The sequence below is a fragment of the Jaculus jaculus genome, chromosome 19, assembly GCF_020740685.1.
Source record: "Jaculus jaculus isolate mJacJac1 chromosome 19, mJacJac1.mat.Y.cur, whole genome shotgun sequence".
Taxonomy (NCBI): Eukaryota; Metazoa; Chordata; class Mammalia; order Rodentia; family Dipodidae; genus Jaculus; species Jaculus jaculus.
This window is the reverse complement of record NC_059120.1, coordinates 12963616-12987849: the sequence shown is the minus strand read 5'-3', so window position 1 is coordinate 12987849 and position 24234 is coordinate 12963616. Positions and strand designations below refer to the sequence as shown.

The window sequence follows — 24234 nt, the reverse complement described above, 5'->3', positions numbered from 1 at the left end:
AAGGCCCTGGCATGCCCATTTCTTCTCTTGCTCTTTCCTTGCAAATAAATATTTTTTTTTTTTAAGTCAAGGATATATGTGGACTAAGGAGTCAATAATCTCTAACCCTCTGAGCAAAGGAGAGTTGAAATGCACCTTCCATAGCTCTCTTCCCATTGATTTATAGTGTTCTCTGCACAGTTCCTAGCACTTAGTGCACATGTATGTTGCAGACTTAACTTCTCTCACCAGCCAGGTGGAGGGCTCCGTAGCACATGGTCAGATGTGAGCTCCAGGGGCAAGTCCCAGTAACATAAACTTAGGAACATTAGGAAAGTTCTTGCCTACTTGTCAAGCATCATGAGATTAATTTTCACATGGAGCACTTCAATGTTGGGTAGACTTATTCTGTAATTACAGAAATGCCCTATTTATGTTATCTAGACTACTAGAATAAATCTTTTCTTTTGCTTTGTTTTCTTTGTTGTCAAGAATCTAAACAGAATTTTTAAAAATACTTTATTTATTTGAGAGAGAGGGTGGGGGGAGATAGGAAGAGGCAGAGAGAATGGGCACACCAGGGCGTTCAGCCACTGCATATGAACTCCAGACACATGCACCCCTTTGTTCATCTGGCTTACGTGGGTTCTGGGGAATCAAACCTGGGTCCTTAGGCTTTGCAGGCAAATGCCTTAACCACTAACCACTGAACCATTTCCCCAGTCCAAAAATCTAAAGATATTTTTATTGTCAACATCTAGGCTAAGCTCCTTCCTTAATATAACTGAACAATAGCTCTTGTGTCATTTCTTGTCCTCTCCAAACATCTTTTCTTTTGGGGATAGTAATTACCTGATTACTTTTCAAATCGTCTGCCCTTTCTTACTGAAGGCTGGCTCTTTTCCATAGCCTGATTGCTTTTCCATACTGCGTATAACTTATATCCCATCTCTTATTACAGAGATCGGACCTGTTAAATTTTCTTTTCTTTAATATTTAGCAGGCATCACAGTCTACACAGCGCATAGCTCATTATTTATTTATTTTATTTTTTATGCTCAGGGCTATTCTATCTGAGCATGGCTGACTTTTCTGTTTAATTTAAGCTCCTCAGAGTTAGAAAGGATATCTTTCTGTATTCTTCACAGATCTTAGTATAAGATCTCCTTACAGTATCTCACCACCTCTCTCCATGGGCTCCCCAGAGTCCACTTTTACATGTATGCTTTCAGGCTTAGGAAATTAAGATGAGCATTTAGCTCAGAAAGATCTGTCAAAATGGTGGTGAGTATAGGAGCTCCCACACTGGATCAGAACTGATATATTTCGACTTACCCAGTAGACTATAATGTGACTTCAAACTGAGGCTGCTCTTGAAGCATGACTTTGGGCTCTTTATAGACAACACTGTAACAGGACCATGTGTAGAATAAGGAATGCTTCTTTCCTAGTAAGAGATAAAAACCCAGTTACCCAGCTGTGCTGCTGATCCTGGATTGAGAAGTCTTATCCTCCTCAAGTGTTCCACGGCAGTCACTGGAACAGCATCTAGAAAAGACATTCACAGTCCCATGGGCCCCTAAGTCTGAAATATTAGTTGAGTTAGGTTAAATTAAGGTGAATTACTTGTTCCTTATTTAAAACTAATTCATGGATTGCCTGTAGTATTTCCTACTCTGCTGCCCTTAGACACTGGTCCTCCAGGGCCCTGTGGACACTAGTCCCAGCTCACGTAGCACTGGACTCCCATGGCTTCTCTCGCTCTGCTCTCCGCCTTATTCTCCCAGTGTCCTCATTACGCCTTTGTTCTTCCACGTCAACTTCATTCCCTTTTTTATAAAAAAAAAACTTATTTATTCACAATCAGAGAGAGAGATGAGGGAGGGAGGGAGAAAGGGAGAGAGAGAGAGAGAATGAATGAGAATGAGAGAGTATGGGCATTTCAGGGCCTAAGCCACTGCATATAGACTCCAGATGCATGCACCACTTTGTGCAATTGATTTATATAGGTACTGGGGAATTGAACCCAGGTTGTTAGGCTTTACAGGCAAGTGCCTTAACCACTGAGCACTCCCTCCAGCCCAATTTCATTCCCTTTTGTGGTATCACTTGTGAATGTGATACTGGAGTTGGTAACCCACATATATATGTAGTGATATATAGATTCGGGCATGTCTGTGGCCTTGACCCCATCTGGAGCTCCAGTCCTGCATGTGAAGCTGTCTGATGGTTTGTATTGGATGTTTCTTGCCAAGAAAGTGCCCAATGCATATGTACTAAGTTAGAGAATAAGGAAGTGGATGGATGAATGGATGGGTAGCTGTATAATGACACTTAAATTCCATATGATTGAAGCGGTGTTATTTTCTCCTTAGCCACGAACTTCTTGATTTATTTCCTTATCTGCCAAGGAGATCATGTGTCGCCAGCCCATACATGCTAAATATAATCCACATTTATTTACTGGACACTTTTAGAAAGCCTACACTGTTTGGAGCTGTGGTTAGAAAAATAAATAAAATTTCCTCTCCTTATGTATCTCATCCATTAGAACAGAATTAATTATAATCACACAACTACTTGCCCATTTTCATTGCCTTGATAGTAAAGGATAAAACCATCCACATGAAAGCCGAGGGTAGGACTCCTTCCTTTATCATGAATCAACTGAAGCCTGGTAAATCTGTGGCTGCCGCTCAGAACTTTGTTCCTTTGCTCCTGTTTTGGGAGCTCCTTGTGTGTATCTGGCTATTTTGCTGGTTCCTGCTTTGGGCACTAAATTCCGCTCTCATGAGCAGCTTTCTCTCACTTGCTGTGCACATCACTTGGACTTGTGTTTTGAGTTCACATCTCCTCTAGCAGGTATTTGGGATTTGAGACCTCCTGGGTTTCTGGCTTGCATGACCAGTTTGGTAATGCACTATTTACCGAGATAGAGGCTATATGGGTGTTTGGGCTATGTAGAGTGAAGGCAGATGGACTAAAGAATGAGAGAGGTAATTCAGTTTTAAACATAGTAATTTTGAGTTTGCTTGAGACAGATAGGATTCAGTGGGATATCTGGTCTATAGAGCCCACATCACAGAGATAGCTGTTTGATTGACATCCCGGTGTAGATTGCACCTTTGAAGGGAGATTTGAAGAGACACTTTTACAAACTGATGTTCTGATCAGATTGGGTTCCCATAATTAGATAAACTTTAAGTGCCTAGACTTCACTTACAAGTCAGTCTTTGATCTTTAGATTGTGTACAAGGAACATTTTTATCTGGAGTTTTCATGCTTATCCAACTTGATCTCTTCTTGTATTTCTTTTTTCTCGCCTCTGGAGACATATTTCCTAACAACTCTTGTCCTGCACTTCCACGTTTACCTGACTTTACTTGCCATCATTTAGCTTACCATTCCATTTTCATCTTCTGGTGAATGTTGGTCTCATGAAGCCAAGCATTGTAATAATTTTTAAGTGTACAGTTGAGTGACATTAAGTACATAGCATTGTCGTGAAGCTGTCATCACTACCCAGCTCCAGAAAGAACTTTTCTTTCTTTCTTTTTTAAAATTTAATTTAATTTTTATTTTTTTTTGTTTTTCAAGGTAGGGTCTCATTCTAGCTTGGGCTAACCTGGAATTCACTATGTTGTCTCAGGGTGGCCTTGAACTCATGGTAATCCTCCTATCTCTGCCTCCTGAGTGCTGGGATTAAGAACTCTTTTCATCCTGTAAAACATAAACTTGTCCCAACTCCCATTCTTCCCACACCACAGACCCTAGTAATTACCATTATGTTTGCCATGAACTTGAGATCTACTTTAAGTAGCTCACAGTATTGTAGACTGCTGGCCAGAACCCTGACTCTCGTGGTGGGGAGTAGCCCAACAAATTAGGCATTGCTATCTCCCTAGAAACCAGGTGGAAAATAAAAGGTAGAAAAGCAGGAAAGGAAATTGATCATTATGCCATTTTGGGAGGAAGGAGGAGTTGAAATATCTCAGCCCATCCAGGGGACACTGACAGGAGCTTTTGGATTAAATACCAGAAAGATTGGGGCGGGGCAAGAGTGATACATGATTGGCCAGTGCTGGACCCACTGGTCTGGTTGTCATCATCTCAGATCTGGTGTTGTGAGTGCGTTTATTATTATTATTTATTATTATTATTAGCTCCAGAGAAGTCCTGCTCCCTGTCGTAGCTGGAAGGGACAGTTGCCTGCCGTGAGATTATTGTGCCTGTTTGGAGCGCAGCTTCAGGGCCTGTCATTGAGCAACTGCTCCCACTTGGTTAGATGACCTCATAATGGGGTGATCCATCTGCGAGGCTCCCCTAATCTTGGAAGTCAAGGTGAACACACGTTTAAGGCAGTGCGCAGAGATCTGGTGCCTTTCTGGAGCTCAGGAAGCTGGCATTAAAATATCTTAGCTCTTTTTGTTGTTTTTATTCTTGAAGAGGATAAGATTTGTTAGATAAATTTAGAACAATCAATCTTGCATTATTAGTTTTTAGGTGGACACTCATTAAATAATGAGCAGGAGTCTGACCCGAAGTAGACAGACGCAAAGTGAAGGCAGAGAAGGGGCACGTTTTCAGTTACTCACCAGACATCTGTAGACCCAAGTGAAGAGTCAGTGTTCTAAGTAGGCATCGTCTCCAAGGGCTTGTAATTGCAGTGGAATCATAGGGTTTGCTCCTATTATTGGCTCATTTCACTTAGCATAGCCTTTACGTTTATCCAGACTATACCTTGCACCAGAATTTTCTTCCTATTTATGTTATCATTTGCTGGGTTGGGCTGTTTTCTGAAGCTATATATTAAAGTATCCAAGTATGAGGAATGAATACAGAAGACAGATGTATTTATCTCACAATCCTAAAGGTCAATGAGTATGTTGCTGTCCTTTGCCCAGCTTCTGAGGGCCTCCTGCTGCGTGTGGAGGACAAGGAAGATGTGTGCATAGTGGGGAGCACATGTGACATAGACGGAGGGAGCCCCACCCCCTTGATAAGCAGCCAACTTTCACGGTAATCAGCTCAGTTCCTTTAAGACCCGAATCACTTCTATGAGAGCTAATCTAGTCTGGAGAGTACTATCGCAGTCTCCCAAGAAGGGCATTCATCTCTTCCAGATGGTGTGGCTCATCTCTTCCAGGTGGTGTGGCTCCAATGACCCAGTCACCGTCCACTAGGTGCTGTACCTAAAAGGTTCCACCAACTCTGCACACTGTCAAGTTGAAGTGCATGCTTTTAACACATGAGCCTTCAGGGGACAAATTTCGTGCACTCTGGCATATATATTGAGCACATTCTTGTCAGTTCATTCGTAAAACTCAGCTTAAGCTTGGCTATCTTTCTGAAGGGGTAGTTTACTGCTTCATTTGAGAGCCCTGGCATTGCCAGGAGCACTCCTTGGGATACCGGAGGTGAGAAGAAGAGTTCTTTTCTGCTGGATAAAAAATTAAAGAGCTGGGAAGCCAGGTGCAGCAAGGGCAAGTGAAAGAGAAACAGAAAAGTTTCCTCCAGCATAGGAAGGACTGTGGAATGGGACTGGCTTTTCTTTTTTTTAATGTCCCACCCATCTCACTCCCCTGCCCTTAGATTGGTCGTCAGGAATGCAGGCTCTGCTCCCATGCTCTGTTTCTCTGGGCCTGTGATCAGATCCTTCACTTTGGTCCTGTCCCAGTCTGGTCCAGGCAGAGGGGATATGGACCCTATGTTTTTTTGGAAACATGGAAACCACAGGGAGACCCCAAGCTCCAGGGGAGAGCCCTCTCCAGGAGCAGGGAGTGTAATGTTACCTTGCCCTCCCAGGTCACCCACCATCCTGGAGCCCCCAAGACTTTGAGGGCTTTGGGCCCAACTGTACCCCGTGTGTTTGTTTACATGCCATCCCACCCACATCCTGTTTAGTCTACTGATTCCTGGAGGGCAGTGGCTCCCCCATTTCTTCTTGTATCTCCAGGCACATATCTGGGCCTAGGCTGCAGTGGGTGGGAAGCCAAGGGCATTTCATTCAGTGTAACTACTTGTATAAAACTTAGGAAGTAGAACACAGACCAGAGCTTGTTCACAGAAAGTCCAGGGGTTTGGCAGAACTGGACCATAGTGCCTTGTAAGGGCAGGGCGAGAGCAATCCCTTGGACGGACTCAGGCTTATCAGATGTGGAAAGGAATTGAGGAGGTGGTTAACAAAGCTTCTCCAGCCAGTGTACTGAGACCTGTTGGGAAAATGCTGATTAAAACTTTGGGTATTTGGTATTGCTCAACCACATGGGAAAGAAGAGAGAGAAAAGAGGCACAGATGAAAATAATCCCAGGACTTCTATTAAAATCAAAGTTGTAACTTAAGTGTTCATGATTGAGGGGGAAAAATAGAGAGAATGACTCCAGCTATTTTTTTTTTTCAAATAAATGATGACTATTACTCTGGGATTTCATCCCTAACAGAAAATGTATTAACATGTGGTCAGTATAAATGAAAGTGCTTAAATATAAATGAAATTGGTTGAAGGAGAAGAAGAGAAGTGCATTTATTAATTACTCGAATTAATCTTTATAAGATGTCCATGAGGGAACTATTAGTATTGTTAGCATTTAATAAAAGGGGACACATCCAGCACTTAATTCAGCCACAGGTTTCAGAGCTACTGAACTTGTAAGGTGAGATGTAAAGCTAGGTGCTTTTGACTCTCCAAGGCATACAAGACTTGTATTTTATCTGTTGTCTTCAGAACAGTACGTCATTCTTGCCTATGGGAAACCCTTATTTGGTGGATGGTTAGGGGACTCTTATGTATGTGAATATGTAAATGTAATTAACTTTGATTCCTGTTAGCAGTGTGTATTCTCTTCTGCAGATTCTCCTCACAGAGATGAGAAAAGAAGTTAACTTGAGTCATATCTTGTGTTTCATGTTTTTAGGACTAGTGATAAAAGGAAAAACTTGGCTAAGCAGAAAGCCGAGGCTCAAAGGAGGCTGTATGGTCAGAATTCAGTAAGAAGGCTCCTGCCAGGTTCCTCAGACTCAGAACAGCAGAGACACCAGCTCGAGAGACGAAAAGAAGAGCTGGTAGGAACGCTGCATTTTGGTGTATTTATGTTTTTTGACCTTTCTTTGTGTGCTGTTCGAGAGCAAGCCCATGCTGGCTCAGCTACAGCCACAGCCTGGTGTGAACATATGAGCAAAGTACTCATGATGTGAATTGCATGACTCCTCAGGTTCTTATTTGTAAAATTTCTTCATCTCTAGAAGGAGAGACTCATTCAACTACGAAAGCAGATTTCACGAGAGGAACACGAAAACCGACATATGGGGAATTATAGGTAAGTGTGTTGCCATTTTTTTATAAACCATAGAAATGTGGTATCAGCCAGAAATCATTCTACATTGATAACCTTCTCAGATTATTTTAAGTACTGTTTTTACATTGTGAGATTTTTTTTATTTTTGCTTTATATCATTCAAGAAGGAAAGCCAAATCGGTAGGTCAACCTGAGAGAGCAGCTGCTAGCTAGCTTCTGCTGTGTGTGTTGGAGGTCTTTGTAACCAATTGGTTATTCTGTGTCTGCACTGTTTTATTTTGTAGTAATTTAAGAAAGTCAAAATTCAGATCTTTTTAATATTCTTTCTGCCAATTTGTAGTGGTTACTGTACATTTCCTTAAATGCCCAAATGCTCAGAAAACAGTTAAAATGAAAATGTGTTAGAAGGAGCTAGGGAGAGACAGTAGACAAGGCTGTGGACTCTATTAAACTGGACATCGTCACAGTGTCACCACTAAAGGGACCAAAGGGGAACCTCAAAGCTCCTGTATCCCAGGAGAGATTGCACCTTCTCCCAAGTTCCACGTCACCTCCTCAGGATTTAGGAATGTGTCCCGGTGTATAGTAGTTTCTAATACTTCCTCTAAGATGTTCTTATCTGCCTTCAACACCTCTATAGTAACAACACATTCCTCCATCCTGCCTATATCCCATTCTTGTCCTGTCATCCAAAGAGATCATTGGGACTCGCTTTTCATTCTGATAGGCTTTTTTGAGGTAGGGTCTCACGCTAGCCCAGGCTGACCTGGAATTCACTATGTGATCCCAGGTAGCTTCGAGCTCACAGCCATCTTCATACCTCTGCCTCCCAAGTGCTGGTATTAAATATACGTGCCACCACACCCATTACTCATTTTACATTCTTGCATACTTCCATAACCACACAAAGTCAGAACTTCTGTATTATCCCTCTTCCCCCTCACTCCCCCAATCTCTCCTACAAAGTTATGCATTTTACCAATTTGTCGAAACACCTACTGTTCTTCCCCAACTACTTCCAACTAAACCCATATACTGTGTCATCTGGCATGACACTGAATAATGAATTTTCTCTTCATACATAAATGCTGACTTGTGTAATGGATGAAGATATATGACTTTCCTATAGCTATTAATCTTGATTTCTATCACCTGGTTATATTACTGGCATGAAACAAGAGGGCAGTGGTTATCTGAGCAGCTGATCTTAACCATTAAATTATGAAAGCTTCTTTTCAAATGGGTTTAGCTGAGCTTTTTTTTTTTTTCTCTTTTTTTTTGGTAGACGAATTTATCCTCCTGATGATAAAACACTACTTGAAAAGTATGAAAATTTGTTAGCTGTTGCCTTTCAGACCTTCCTTTCAGGCAGAGCAGCTTCGTTGCAGCGAGACCTGAACAATCCTTTGAAAAGGATGAAGGTAAGAGAACAAGTGTTTATTAGGAGGAAAAAGTTTAAGCCAGGTAGTATGTCTTCAAAAACAACCTACCTTGGTCCTATATACAAAACCCATTTTTACCTTAGTGATACTCTCCAGGCTTTTCATTTTAACAATTGTCACACTTCAGAGTAAGTCATTTGACTTTAGAAATAAGATGTGTACAGGTTATTATAATCAGACTGTTTTGATATTATATTATAATGAAATGTCTGCATATACAGATTTGCATGTGAAACTGAGTAACAATATTATCCTATTAATTTAGTATCCTTTCTGTGACATTTTCTTTTAGATTATAACTAATATTGTATAGTCTTTTTTTTTTTTTTCCTGGATACTGCAGAGACTTGGAGTATGAGAACAAGTAGTTAAAATTCTCTCAACTGAGCATGGTGGCATATGCTTGTAATCCCATCATTTGGGAGAATGAGGCAGAGGATGAGTGAGTTCAAGGCTGGCCTGGCCTACTTAGTGAGTAAAAGGCCAGCCTACCACTCTTTATCAAAAAGCTTAAAAATAAAAACAAGGTCCTCTCTTCTCCCCATTTATTCCTTCCCATCCTTCTCCCTCCTCTCTATTCTTTTCTCTCATATCTTCCCTCTCTTCTTTTCCTCTCCTCTCCCATTCTCTTTTTTTCTCTTTCCTGTTTCCCTTCTTTTCTTTCTCCATCTTCCCTAATTTAAGGTCTACTAGTTGTCCATTGCAGTATAAGTGGCGTCTTCATGGACTTGCTTGTTATTTTGCAGTCTTGACTGGTTCTTTGGCTGCTCTTAATTAGAGTTCATCACACAGGGCACACAAGCGGAACTTGTACTCAGCTGGGGCTGGATGCCAAGATGACCACACTCACTCTCAAGATCCTGATCTATCTCCTCAGCCCTGGCATGAATTTCTACTGTACCTTTATAGTTTATCCAACACATTTCATTTAAGGGGATGTTGAAGTATGAATCATAAATACAGAAACAATATTTTGGCAGTTTTATAGGTTTAATAACCAAGAAACAATTGATTATAGCTCTTCAGTATGGCCACTGCTCTGGTTTGTTTAACATGGCCACTTACCAAATTCTAATATTAGATTGTTCTCCAAATAAAATTCTTAGGCCCATCAATTTTCTGTCTGGAGTTTTAATATTATTTTATACAAATAAGCATATGAATGATTAATGGAATATAGTCTTGGAAAATTCAAGTGAATTTTCAGAAATTTTAATGTTCAGTGGGGTAATTCGTTGAACTACTTCCCTGTAAGAACTTAATAGTGTACTGGAAAGGAGAGGGACATTTGGTTAAAGGCATTTGCTCTGAGCCGTGTATCATTTATGTTACCAGATTCCAGTGAAAGTTTCTTTAAGAGAGTTCGCAATAAGTTTTTATTTCCCCTCCTTAAGTAGTTTCTGGAATATTTGCACATTATTTTATGGAGATTAATGAACTGATAAGTTCTAGAGTCTTTAGTTATCACAATGTTAGTTCAAGTATTTGTTGCAGGAGGAAGATATTTTGGACCTTCTGGAACAATGTGAAATTGATGATGAAAAGTTGATGGGAAAAGCAGCCAGAGTTCGAGGACCAAAGGTACAGCGTTGTGTTGACACCTTCCTTAGCATCACAGTGCACGCCACTGAGGGCATCTGGCTTTCAGCCTTGCTCTCTCCCACAAGAGTCGTGCTGTTCTCAAGGATCTGCAGGACCTGTGTGTCCAGTGCACTAAAGTTGGGAAATTGGTAATATCTTACACTCAGAAAAAGTTTTGTTACTTTCCATAATTTTTATTATTTATTATTTATTTATTTATTTTGGTTTGCTCCTAGTCCTCATGAGCACTGAATGAGCCAGGGCTAAGAGGGACTTAGAACAAATACACATTTTCCAAGTGTAGTGTTGTGTTTTCCTAATGCCTGTAGAGAAATAATTCATGAAGAGATTTGTAGGATCAGTGATAAGGAAAGTATGAGTAAGACTCCAGAATAAGAAGTCTTCTCTGTGTTTTGACCCAGTGACATTGACCGTATGCTAGTAAAAGGAGGTATGGTTTTTAGGAGGGAGTAAAATGTGGTCATGTAGGCCAAAATAAATAAATAGGCAGGTATTTCTTTAACTTACATCTGTTCTATGGTGATGACATCCATGTGTTCTAATATATGTCAAAGTCCCCATGGATAGGGAAGAAAGAAGTTGAATTTGACAACTCTTAGAAACATCTTTCAGTCTGTATCTTACATTTATATTTCAGTGTTACTAGGCTATTTTGGCATACTTAAATATTCATAATCTGCTATGTTCTCAGGTTATTAAAGAAGATTATTTTTATTTTTCCCACCCTCTCTCTGTACGTGTGTGTATGCATGTGTGTTATGGGCAGGTGCCATAGCACATGTGTGAGAGCCAGAGGGCAACTTGGGTGGCACTTCTCACCCGTCTGCCTCATTCTCACTGTTGGATTTTGCTGTGCTCGCCACTAGCTTCTGAGCTCCTGGGAAATTCTTGTGTGTCACCTTCCCATGTTGCCATCGAAGTGCTGGGATTACAAAGGCCTCCATGGCTTCTGGCTTTTTAGGAGTGGTCTGGGGATTGAATTTGGGTACTGGGCTTTGAGAAGCTTGTTTTTTATCCACTAAGCCATTTCTCAATCCCAATTATACTTTCTAATGCTTGTCTAGCAAAACAAAACAAAAGAACCAAAGCCCCCAAATACCCCCAACACAGCAATAACATCAATAACAAAAACATGCATTACAAGCCTGGCATGGTGGCACACACCTTTAATACCAGCATTCTGGAGGCAGAGAGGTAGGAGGATTGTTGTGAGTTAGAGCCCACCCTGAGAATACAGCGTTAATTCTAGGTCAGCCAGCGCTAGAGTGAGACCCTACCTTGAAAAACAAAAACAAACAAACAAACAAACGAAAAACCCTGCATTACCTTGTTGCTGTACTGATTAGAGACCTCTTCGGACTAACTGGATCTTTGCTGCTCTGCGCAAAACTTGTGCTTACACTCCCATTTAGACTTAAGTATTTCTTTTCCCCTCCTCTTCTGGGAAAAGAAAAAGAGAAATAGTACTTTCACATAGAGCAGCTGTGATGAGTCAGCATTGTGTGAGGCCTTAAGCACCTACAGAAGAGGAAGTTCATTTTCATCTCCACCACTTAACAACAAAGTGTCTGACTCATCACTGTTCTCCGAAGCTATTAGAAACATTTGTTGAATGTGTCCGAAAGGACTTCCTTTTGTAGTTTTCATCCAACTGCTGGTTTTAATAATGATGAGAGCACCTAGGTAAAGCCCAGAGCAGGCAATCAATCTTGCGGCAAGTGTTGTACCAAGGAGAGTGTGGAGTGCAGCCTTGCTGGAGAAGATTGCACGTGGCTGCATATGGGCATTGCCCTCCGAACTGGAAGTTGAGAAGGGAGTAGTGTTGTCTGTACACCTTCATGGGCTGAAAGGTCACTGGGGCTGAAAAAACAGGAGAGGCAACAGCATGGAGATGTGCTCCTGTACTGAGTGTTGGAGAAACAGTTTGGTATGCCTCCGTGAAAGGTTTTGGGAAAGAGAAATGATGTAAAGTGAGCCTGGTGTGGAGAACTCTGATGTCAGACCATGTTCTGTAGTGGGGAATTCTTTTGGAACACACAGACTTTGAGTATTGGTAAAAGTGACTGTCTACATAGTCGTGGCTCTACTTGGGGAAATACTTAAGGAGTTTCCAAGATTTGTGCATCACAATTTGGCAAAACCCAACCTGAGACCATCTGGGGACACAGTATTGGTGGCAGAATGACAAATGCAAAAGCGCTGGGGCTTCTTACATTGTCCTTTATTTCAGCTACGTAACATTTACTATCCAAGCACCAGTCTAACCTCTTTGAGGGTAGAATTCACATGTGTGTGATTTGTAACCCTCTCATTTTAGGCTAGTCTTGGGAGTGAGCTACATACTTGTTGAAATGAAATGCACTGGACAATTGCTGTAATAGTTCAAGCTGGCAATATTTCTGAGTGGATGAGGACTGCAAAATTCATATCAAAGCATTTCTATGACTTACAGTCAATGTAAGGTTCATCAGGAGTCTAATGGAAGCCAAATTTCATTGTTGGATGTTCCATGTTCAAGGGGTGGAACTGCAAATCAATGGCAAACATTGATCTGCAGGGTCTTTGTAGGTAGAAGAATACTTGAAAATGATTATAGCTAAACACAACTTGTACTAGGAAAGATAGTGACTTCTCACTTACTTGAGGTTAGCAAATTTTAATTAGCTGTATAGATAAGTACCACTTAAATTATCTGAAATATTTTTCTTAAGTTGAGTGGTACCTAAATAGACATTTATCAAACTTTGTGACAGATGTGCCACTTTGTGCATCTGGCTTTACATGGGTGCTGGGGAATCAGTCCAGGCCTAGCAGGCATTACAGGAAAACGTCATTAGCCACTGAGACATCTCCACAACCCCTGCTGCTGTGACTTGTAATTATTTATTGCCTGCCTGAACAAGGAGTTAGTCAAAAAGCCCCAAACACACATATGACACAAAGATTCAGCTGTCTCTTTTCTCCTGTGATTCTTTAATAGTGTTGGATAACTCGGTATGTAGGCAAGGTCCTTAGGAAAACTCAAAGCTGTTTGTCCCACGAAGGAAGGCAGTTCTAGCTAGCCAGGTAGTATCACTGTTTCTTCTAAAGAAACATCCTCCTGGAGAATCTCTATTCCCTAAGCCTGTCAGTGTTTGATGATTGTGATACTGGCAAATGTTTTTATGCATATCTGCTTGAACATTTTTAGTACTCTGTAAATATTAGACCATCAAAAGGAGAACATATGTTTAAACACAAGCAGGGACCTCAGGGTATTCATTTTCTTTCCTTCTTTGGTGATATTTCTTCCTTTACAAAGGCTGTAACTTGAAGACGAGCATGGTCTGACTTACTCTGAATTCCAGGCACCTTACACAATGTTATTTCCTTTTCTTTCATCCTCCACTGTTACACCGGAGGATGTACCTTCTTTCAGTGAAACCCCACGGCATCCAAGGATTTCATCATAGTGTATGCTAACATCAAAACATCTTTCTTTGATTCAAGAGAGAACCTGTCACTAGTATGCAACAGCAGGAACCTGTCCCAGCGGGTGCAGGAAGACACGCGGCATGTGTGACAAGCAGTATGAAAATAACTGAGTTACAAGACTACCCTGTTCCTGGTTATACACATGCTTTCTGAAGTGACACTGTCCCACCTCCCTTTCCCTTCCGGGCATCTTTGGAAGTGTTGATTATGGGGATTGGAAATAAGTGATTCTCTTAGAGCTATTAGAAAAAAAATGTTATGACAGGGCCTGCATAAATGGCTCTGTGGTTACAGGTGCATGCAGGCAAGACTGCCTGCCTGAGTTGAATTCCCCAGCACCCAGGTAAAGTGGTGATGCATAAGTGATGTGTATGTCTGTGATGCCAGCACTTAATTCAATGGGAGACAGACTCACTGGAATGTGGAAGCTGGAGGGCCTGCTAGACAGGAGCACCCAAGCAGTGGCAAAACAAATATGAGACTGTGTCTCCAAAAGAAGGTGTAAGGAGAGTACAGACACCCTGAGGTCAGTATCCGCAGCATGGAGTTGAGCATGTAGCTCAGTGGTAGAGCGCATGGGTGAGTCCCTGGGTTCAACTCCAAGTGCCAGGAAGTAAGTAGGTTGTGCAGAGAATACCTTCCTTCCTGCACATCGTCTGAGCGAATGGCTCTGCTCTGACTCTATTGGTTCCTCCAGCTTCTGCCGTCTTGGTCCTTTGTTGTTCTTGACTCCCTCTATCTCTTACACATATACACTGTCACATGATCTTTATTGTACAGTCGCGTGGACCGGGCACTTTCCTCATGGTGACTGAGCTGTGTTATTCAAGGAGGAGTTTTGCATAGGAGCAGCAGCTTGTGAGTAAGGCACTCTGCAGGCTGAGCAACTCCATGGCTGTAGGTGAGGGAGTTTCATCTCACAGAAAGCAGCAGGCATAAGGGGAAGTTAAAAAGAGTATCTGCTTATGTCAATAAGCATTTTTCTTGGAATTCTAACAAGATCACCCATCCCTCTATTCTAGCCACTCAGCTGCATGCCCGAGAGCACGGAGTCGCTAAGGAGGCAGAAATACTGCAGCAGCGACAGCAGCTACGAAAGCAGCTGCTGCTCTTCCGAGTCTGACGAGAATGACAAGGAAGCATGTCACAATAAGAAAAGAGAAAAGCCAGTTGCATTTAATGTTAAGCATTCCAATCCCTGCAAACTGATTCAGCAATCCAGTAAGTCTTTCTCCTCTTAAACTGGTTAAGGCTTGAAGAATTAAACTGAAAACCCTGAACTCAATAAAAAGCAATCCTTGGGCTAAGTGAACCCTTGTTGTGTGTGAGGAGACCTGTATTCTGTCCTATGTCCTTCCTTCAGACCTGGACACTTTCCTCCATCTCTTTCAGCCTCTGCACATAGAAAGCAAAAGAACTGAGTTAAGGACCTGTCCTTTTATTTCAAGTTCTCAGTTGTTGTATGGGTTTTATGAAACAGGCCCTATGGCTCTTGTTTGGGTTACAGTCTCTTTAAAGTTACATTGACTCTCTCGCTCAGTTTCCTGCTACCTTTGGCTGTGCCAACTGTATTTATAAATGTGCATGCTACTCTGGCCATTTGACTTGGATGTGTCTTTGAGGCAAACTGTTGTGAATTAGTTGATGATGTCTTCCATTCTCACTGTGGGCAAGCACATAAGACAGGGCTTCTAGTGTCTCTGAAGTATTTAGGAAAGCGACCAGACAGCTTCTCCCTGTCCTTCTCTTTCTGCGTTCTTTTCTCTTTCACTTTATTTCTTTTCCTTTCTCTGGTCTTTCCTTCTTTTGGATCTTGTGTCCATTATTGTGCCCATGATTCTTCTCTCACCCCGACATGTCCAATGTAATATTTTCATTTCCCACCTTCAATTGAAAAACTCCTTCATGATGCCACCTCCAACCCGGGACTGTCCTTGCCTCCAGTGTCTGATCTATGATTATGTATTGTCACACTTGTTCAGTACCCCATATCGTAGGGGCTCACCATTGAAAGACCAGCTCAGCAATGCAATAAGCATGGCTGTGAGTCTTGGTCTACCTCCAGCAATGTCTGCTCTATTAGCTTCCTTACTAATGTGGATATTTAAAAACTGTCATTCCTTGCACAGCATATGAGAAATGTGAAACTAATAGATAAAGATTTTAGAGCAATGGTCTTTTCTTTGCTTCCAAACATTCTGTAGAGACCCGTGTCATACTGCCACTGTCTTTGAGAGCTGGTGTGTTTGGAGGGAAAATAATGTATCATTCCATCTTACTTGTTTACTCCTGTTAAGAGATGTGGATAAATAGCAGAGTCAGTGAGCTATTTCACTCTTCCTCCACTTTAAGGATTTCTTAAGTACTCTCAGTGCATCTCTGGCTAAATATGGCTCTTTCTCTATTTTGGAAGATGGCTTTTTTTTTTTCTGTCCAAATTTGGTCAGTTTTTAAATCCTTCTTGTACTAATGTGACTAACCCTTAATAGTATGAACTGATGAATGATATGAGAAAGGGAGAGAAAAAAAATTCCAGGGTTGTTATGGCTCTGAGATGGTTCCTTGTTCTCATACCAGTCGGCTAAATGATAAACTGAGATTGCACAATACTATACTAAAATAGAATGCTGCAGTAAATTAAGCTTTGTAGATGAACTTTCATTTTAAATCTAATTCAATTATATAACCTTTTCCATATAACTTACATTTTCTTTTGCACTCACTAGGGATTATACCAAGGATTTCACTTTGTTTTCTATTCTCCCTGACCTCGCACTAGGTGCCTCATATCCACCCACTGTCTTTGTCTATTCTATTACCAAAAGATGCTGATAGCTGCTTTCTTTAGTAGATAGTTAATTTGGGAAACAATTACAGAATATATTTTTATCTGTCACATAAAGTTAGTCACATAAAAGACAATTCAAAACATCTTTTTCACATACTTGGTGGCTATAACTTATGACTATTTTTTTCTGATCTCAAATATTGCTAGCATGTCCAGCTGCCTTAGTTTCTTGTATGCAGATCAAAAGTGTGACTGAGGATTCAGGACAAAGGATAGTTTCTTCCGTACCTTGAGCAGTTTTCACACAGCTAAACCATCCCCTTAGGTCTGCAAGAGACCAGGTGTACCATGGAGCTAGGATAAATGATATGGATATTTTTAGTATAAGCTTAACCTTTGTTTATAGTAAATGTATGCATTTCTTTGTAATTAACTTAAAAAGACTAGTGCTATATTCCTTACACAGTGTGCTTTCAAAGAGTGGTATGATTTATCAGGTACAGAAGGAAGTTAACAAGCAGAGCCTGTAGGTGTGTGTGTGTGTGTGTGTGTGTGTGTGTGTGTGTGTATATGCTAATTTTTTTTTTTTTTTTCGAGGTAGGGTCTCACTCTGGTCCAGGCTGACCTGGAATTAACTCTGTCATCTCAGGGTGGCCTTGAACTCATGGCGATCCTCCTACCTCTGCCTCCCGAGTGCTGGGATTAAAGGCGTGTGCCACCATGCCCGGCTCTGCTAATTTTTTTAATGAGAATGAGAATTGGCATGCCAGGGCCTCCAGCCATTGTAATCAAACTCCAGTCACGTGTGCCATCTTGTGTGTGTGACCTTATGCCCTTGCCTCACGTTGTACGTCTGCCTTACGTGGCATCTGGAGAGTTGAACATGGGTCCTTAGGCTTCACAGGCAAGCATCTTAATCACTAAGCCATCTCTCCAGCCCAGGAGTTTGTGTTTTTAAACAGCATCTATACCTTGGATGAGTGTACACTTCTATTCTCCAGAAGGTCAAGAGGCAGTGTGATATTTCTCATCTATTCCAAATAGCCTTTAGAAATGCATCCATACACAGGTTAGTCCATCAACTTTACAAAGGTTTAAATTTTTTCCAACAGCTAATGAAGAGAAATATTTGAGTATTCAACCTGACTTCATGTGAGTTTTAAGAAATTATTTAATAAATGAAGATTGATATATACTCCAAGCATAAAGAGACAGCAGAACAGAGAATATATGAACTGAAGAAAAGAACAAGGTTGATGGTGTTGAATGATTATTTCCCTGCATCAAGAGCACAGCTTAATAGGCACAGTTGGTTCTTTTTCTTAAATGTCCTTAGTATGCATGAGGGAAGATTGTACAATTTTCCTTAGATATTTGTTCTGATAATTTACTTCTAAATTCATCGGTATTTTCTTCACTTATGAGGGAACATTGTGTTGTTTTCCTTAGATCTTTGTTGTGATAATTCTTATAAATTCATATGTATTTTCTTCAGTTAGATAATTTGTTATTGAAATGCTTTTTCATTTCTTTGTGAATAAGACTGTCTACTTAGTGGTGCTCTTGTAATAACCAATTATATATTTAAATTCCATTAAAATCATCCTTATATCTTTCTTCTGTTTTAACTCACCCTCAATAGGTCCTGAATTCTATAATATATCTGTTTATTTCAGCCACTCTCTAGACTCCTTTCCTGACGTCCTGTTAATCTTTCTGTAAAATATTTAATCTCACCAGGGGCATGGTGACTCATGCCTTTAATCCCAGCATTCAGGAGACTGAAGTAGGAGGATCACCATGAGTTCAAAGCCAGCCTGAGCTACAGATTAAGTTCCAGGTCATTCTGAACTAGAGTGGGATTCTGTTTGAAAAACATTAATCTTGAACCTATCCAGAGATTCTAATCAGTTACCAGTCTTAATTCCAAGAGTAGTAGTTGGCACTTTGATATAGAAATAGAGAACTTTGGGGATAAATTTAAACCTGCCCTTGGCCCCTGTCTTGCTGTGAGACCCTGAGAAAGTTCTTTGAGCTTCTGGGTGATAGGAATCCCTCCTCCAGAGAAATTCTGTGAAGATGAAGATAAAAGTATAGACCTAGCATGATGCCTGGTTTGTAAATGTTTCGTGTATGTTTATTGCCTTTCTTCCTGTTCTCTAATGACATACCATTGAAGCATTGCTTCTAGGACTGGAGAGATGGCTTGACAGTTAAAGATGCTAGCTTGAAGTGTTGCTTAGAGCATTGTGATAACCATTCTTCATATACCAGAGATTCTGCACCCAAGTTCATTGAACAAATAGAAGAATTCATTACAACTTATCTTTTCATGGCTATGCCTTGGCATTGGTTGTCATTCAGTCTCTACCTGATATAAACGTTAGTTTATACAGGCTCATCACAGGGAAACTTCTACTAACAGTATACCTTCTCCATTGTTGATAGATTCCATGAGGCGTTCAGTCAGCTGCCCTCGGTCCATCTCTGCTCATGTACCTTCCAGTGGGGACACGCGTCCTTTCTCTTCTCAACAAGTGATACCATTAGCAAGACCTACTTCAGCTTCTCGGTCCCATTCCTTAAACCGTGCTTCCTCCTACCTGAGACATCTGCCTCACAGTAATGACATCAGCTCCACCAGCTCTCCTGTGGTGGTAAGCTATTGAGTTTGCACTTTCAGAAAATACTGTTCTCAGAATGTAGGTGGCAGAGGGACCAGTTGAAGGGAGGACAAATGGAACTTCATTTCTTTTCTGTAATTCCACTTATGACCCTCTACAACTGGGTGTGGTCATTAATCACAGGTTGCAATTGAGGATATAGTCTAAAAGACAACTTCATCATATCATAGAACTAATGTATTGACCCAGAAAATTATTGTTTTTATAGTTTCTATTTGCTGATGCAAGAAGGAAATTTTGACATTCATCCGAGTAAATGTGTGGTTTGCAATATATTATATAGTCTATAAATCTGAGGAAATTTGATATGTAAGAAGTTTCACTTAATAGGCTATTTATTTACTTTTTTTTTTTTTTTTTAGTGTATATGGGCATGCCAGGGTCACTTACCATTGCAAACAAATGCCTGTCTGAATTTATGTTGGTGGCTGGGGGATTGAATCCAGGCTAGCATACTATATAAGGCAATGCCATTAACCACTGAGTCACTGCCTCAGCCCCCACTTAATGGGACTCTTGATTGATAGGTTAAGATTGATAAATTCTATTTAGAGCACTTTGGTACAATGCTGTTTGTGATGTTTTGTGCATACTAATTTAACACAGAGTACCCCCTCTTTGGCATGAATTCTAGAAATGTAGATAGAATTCAGTAAGCAGGTGAATTTATTTCTCTGGGATAGGCTGTATATATGTTTAATGTGTCTATTTCTGTAATGTTGATATTGTTTCCAAAATTAAAGACCATGAAAGACAAGTGAATGGATTTTATTCAGTACTAATAAATGATACACTGTGATCATTTTTATAATCAAATTTTGTAGCAAATGGAGCTGGCCAGTGAATTATTTCGGCACACTCACCATTTTAGTATTTTGAACAAAATAAAATGTAATTATGAGGAAATATAGAAGATATCCTTGGGAATGATACAAATTTAATGCTAAGAATTCAAAATGTGAATGCTTTTTTTTTCTGTTTTGAAATTAAAATGCATCATTTTTACCTAGAAATATCTTTCAGATTATACTGGCACAATGAAATAAGACCCCCTCCAAATGTCTGTCTTCTTTCAAATTTAAGAGTGAGTCTTTGCGGCAACTGCAAACAAAAGAACAGGAAGATGATCTAACGAGTCAGACCCTGTTTGTCCTCAAAGACATGAAGATCCGCTTTCCAGGAAAAACAGAAGCAGAATCAGAACTTCTCATAGAAGATGTGAGTATTTGATGTATAATAAAAATTTGGGGGCTGGAGAGATTGCTTAATGCTTAAGGTGCTTATCTGCAAAGCCTAAGGACCCAGGCTTGATTCCCCAGTACCCACATAAGACAGATGCACAAGGTGGTTCATGTATCTGGAGTTTGTTGGCAGTGACTGGAGTCCCTGGTGAGCCCATTCTATCTATCTCTATCTGCCCCCATCTCTCTCTCTCAAATAAATAAATAAAATATTTTAAAAAATGGGCCTGGGGCCATGGCTTAGTGATCAATTAAGAACACTTGCTCCATAATCATGAGAGCCCAATAAGGCCTGATTACCCTGAGTTCAATTCCCCAGTACCTACATAATGAAGAGCTGGGCATAGGCATCCAAAGCTATAATCCGAGTCCCAGGGGTCCACTGGTCAGCCAGTCTGACAGAAAATGGCAGCTTCAGGTTTAGTGAGAGGCACCGTTTCTGGGAACAAGCAGATGAGAGATAGAGGAAGAATTTCAATGTTCTCCTCTGCCCTCTGCCTTTGTGTGCACAGAACATTCATCTACACACACACACTCACACACACACACACACACTACGCAGATGAAGAAGCATTTTTTTTCTTAAAGAATTGAAAGGCATTTTCTGATCACATTGTACTCATAGGAAACTTGATGTTCTTTTTTAAAAATATGTTTATTCATTTGAGAGAGAGAGGGAGGGAGGGAGAATGGGTACACCAGGGCCTCCACTCACTGCAAACGAACTCCAGACTATGCGTCCCCTTGTGCATCTGGCTTACGTGGGTCCTAGAGAATCGAACCAGGATCTTTTGACTTTGCAGGCAAATGCTAAGTGATCTCTTCAGCCCTTGATGTTCTTTTAACTTCTATAAACTATAAAATAAAGCTGTAGTTTTATAAAATAGTCATTTTTATTATGACTTATGAACACTGGGATCCAATTTATAGTAAGAAATGCAAAATATCTTGTATTATAAAGTCCTATTGTATGGTAAGTCTGTTTTACCAAATTAGTGTTAAATAAAGATTGTTCTTCATGATTAAGGAAATATTGGATTAATATCCTCTCTCAAAGCTCACTGAGTTTTAAAACTCTGATAGATGGAACAAGACGTGATGTCAGAAGTTGGGGCCCTGGCAGAGAAAACAACAACAGAATTTGACACCACAAATGTCACATTTTTGGGTTAAATTTTGAAAGATATTGGCTGAGTTGTGTTTTTCTGTTTGTATACACACACACACACACACACACACACACACACACACACACACACACACTTGCACCACCCAGTGGAACCTCTCTAAGTGGCACAGGGACCTAAAACAGCAGAGTTGGAGACTTAAACTCTTAATTCAGAAAGATGGCCAAGGTCACTAAGCTATAGTTCTGGGTAAAGAGTGCTGCTTCACGCAAACATCCTTTTCGAGTGGTCATCCTTAGATCGTTGTTAGCATCAGCAAGAGAAGACTGGTTTGGGGCGTTGTGTAATTTTTCTTTTCTGTAGGAGAAGGCACCATCTAGTGGTCATGTGTAGAATAAAAGCCACTCCAAAAGCTGCCTTTTTAACCATCCAAAGCAAGTGTGGCGAAACAAAAACAATCCACACAACAATAACAAATTTTATTGGCTTAAATATTGCCCACTAACGGCAAATTTTATAGGTAATAATTGCATGGTTCCAACTAAGGGCCTTAAATATTATGCATTTTTGTAATATTCTTTTTTTTTTTTTTGAGTTAGGGTCTTGCATTATCCCAGGCAGACCAGGAATTCACTCTATAGTTTCAGGCTGGCCTCTGCTTCTCCTATCTCTGCCTCTTGAGTGCTGGCATTAAATGGGTGCACCACCATGCCCGGCTAATTTTTTTTGTTGTTGTTCATTTTTCGAGGTTGGGTCTCACTCTAGCTCATGCTGACCTGGAATTCACTATGTAGTCTCAGGGTGGCCTCAAACTCATGGCGATCCTCCTACCTCTGTCTCCCAAGTGCTGGGATTAAAAATACCACGCCTGGCTTAATAATAATATTTTTAAAAATGAAAAATAGTATCTTTTGTGAATAAGGTAGTACTTGTTACATCAAAAGAAAATTAAAGTGGACTATAAAGTACGATGCTAGGTATGTTTTTTTATTTATGTTATTTGTTAACATTCTTTTTTAAGTAATGCTAAAGATTTTATGCCACTTTCCATTTTACTTTTATATGTTGTTATATTGAGACAGGTCAACAATTAGAGTAGAACTAGATTTTTGTGACTAGTGTGACTGTTCTTTAAAGGGCATATTTAGAATTGTGTAATTACTTAAACATAATTAATGTCAGCCATTTGATTGTGTGCTATAAATTCATTGTATATAGTATTTGACTGTTGCTAAAGCATACATTGCTAGAATACATATTGAGAAATTCTGTAGACTTACAGGAAATACAAAACAAAGGGATAATATAATCCTAATTAAATATAAGCTACCTTTTAATACATTGTATTCAGTGTTCTATTAGTATGTGGTTAATGTGGCCCTATAAATAAAGATGGAAAATTTATGGCTTGGATTTCCTCCTAAAATCTGGCCTTAACGACTTTTGTCTTTCATTTATGAGATTTAGCTCTTAACCTACAGCCATAGCGCCCTGAATGCCCCTGATCTCGTCTGATCTTGGAAGGGTTTTAGTTTTTAGTATGCGAAGAAAAACCTCTGGATTAGACAGGGGAGAAGTCATTGCACATAAATGGCTTTTTTATTACAAGTATTATTATGGTGTTTTCATTGAACACATTGATAAACACTGTGTTAACACATTTATTTACCTTTAGTTATTACTTTTGATGAACATTCTAGATTAAATTTGTTAATGCCTCTCACAGATCATCGATAACTGGAAGCATCATAAATCAAAAGTGGCTTCGTATTGGCTCATCAAATTGGATTCTGCAAAACAACGGAAAGTGAGTCATGCTCAAATGCGGTTTTGCCCTTTGAATATGCACAAGCTAGGATCATTACACCATTTGAATATGCATCATACCATTTGAACATTCATTAAGCTAATATCATCACACCCAGTTCCATAGCCAATTCAGATGGACACATTTATTTCCTCATTTCTCCAACAAATATTGAATGCCTGTTAGATGTCAGACCTTGTTCTAAATTGTGAATATATACTGAAGGAGGGAAATGAGTGTAGTTCATGCATAAACTCACAGCAGCCACAGCCAGCAGTGGTCACCAGCACAAGAGCTACACACTGGAGCCCATGGGCGCTCTGTTATGGATGGGGGAGGGGCTTGGAAGGCCACTCCCCTCCTTGAAGAGCTAATGACAGTCAAGGTTGACAGGGGAGTGGGGAGTCCTTCCCTCCTGTGTTGTAGCCACTGGTAAGTGACTGGAAGGAGCAGGAGAGGGGGATGAAGGAGAAAAAGGAGAAAGCTAGCGTCTTTCAGGCAATGTCAGAGAGAAACAGAAGTCCACTAGAGAAAATCAGGAGATGCCACCCCACGTGCCAACTCTCGGATCCCTCTGCCACCTAAATTCTGAGTACAGTGGGACCGAGGGGAACAAGAGACTGACAGGAAGGTTCATGTGATCAAAATGCAGTAAGTATATTTGATGTGGCTATTTTTGTATTGAGCTGAGTTTGGACATGCTATGTGGATGTATTGAAAAGACATCTAAGTGAAGATGTCGAGTGTGTTGTTGTATATATGAGTTTTAAGATCAGAGCTGAGGTTGGATATGA

At 40.4% G+C, this 24234-nt stretch overlaps 1 protein-coding gene across 3 annotated transcripts in view; it reads left to right on the top strand.

The window, feature by feature from the left end:
- Positions 1–24234, top strand: part of Ttll7 (tubulin tyrosine ligase like 7) — a 131345-nt gene that overhangs the window by 74187 nt on the left and 32924 nt on the right. For 2 of the 3 annotated variants that reach the window (XM_045138494.1, XM_045138495.1), the window contains exons 11-18: positions 6895–7042; positions 7223–7296; positions 8561–8696; positions 10212–10298; positions 14816–15014; positions 19030–19238; positions 20349–20483; positions 23360–23440. In XM_045138494.1, the coding sequence (XP_044994429.1) occupies positions 6895–7042; positions 7223–7296; positions 8561–8696; positions 10212–10298; positions 14816–15014; positions 19030–19238; positions 20349–20483; positions 23360–23440 (1069 nt within the window). Of the gene's footprint in view, positions 1–6894; positions 7043–7222; positions 7297–8560; positions 8697–10211; positions 10299–14815; positions 15015–19029; positions 19239–20288; positions 20484–23359; positions 23441–24234 lie in introns of those variants that run through there. The other variant, XM_045138496.1, reaches the window with a different exon arrangement.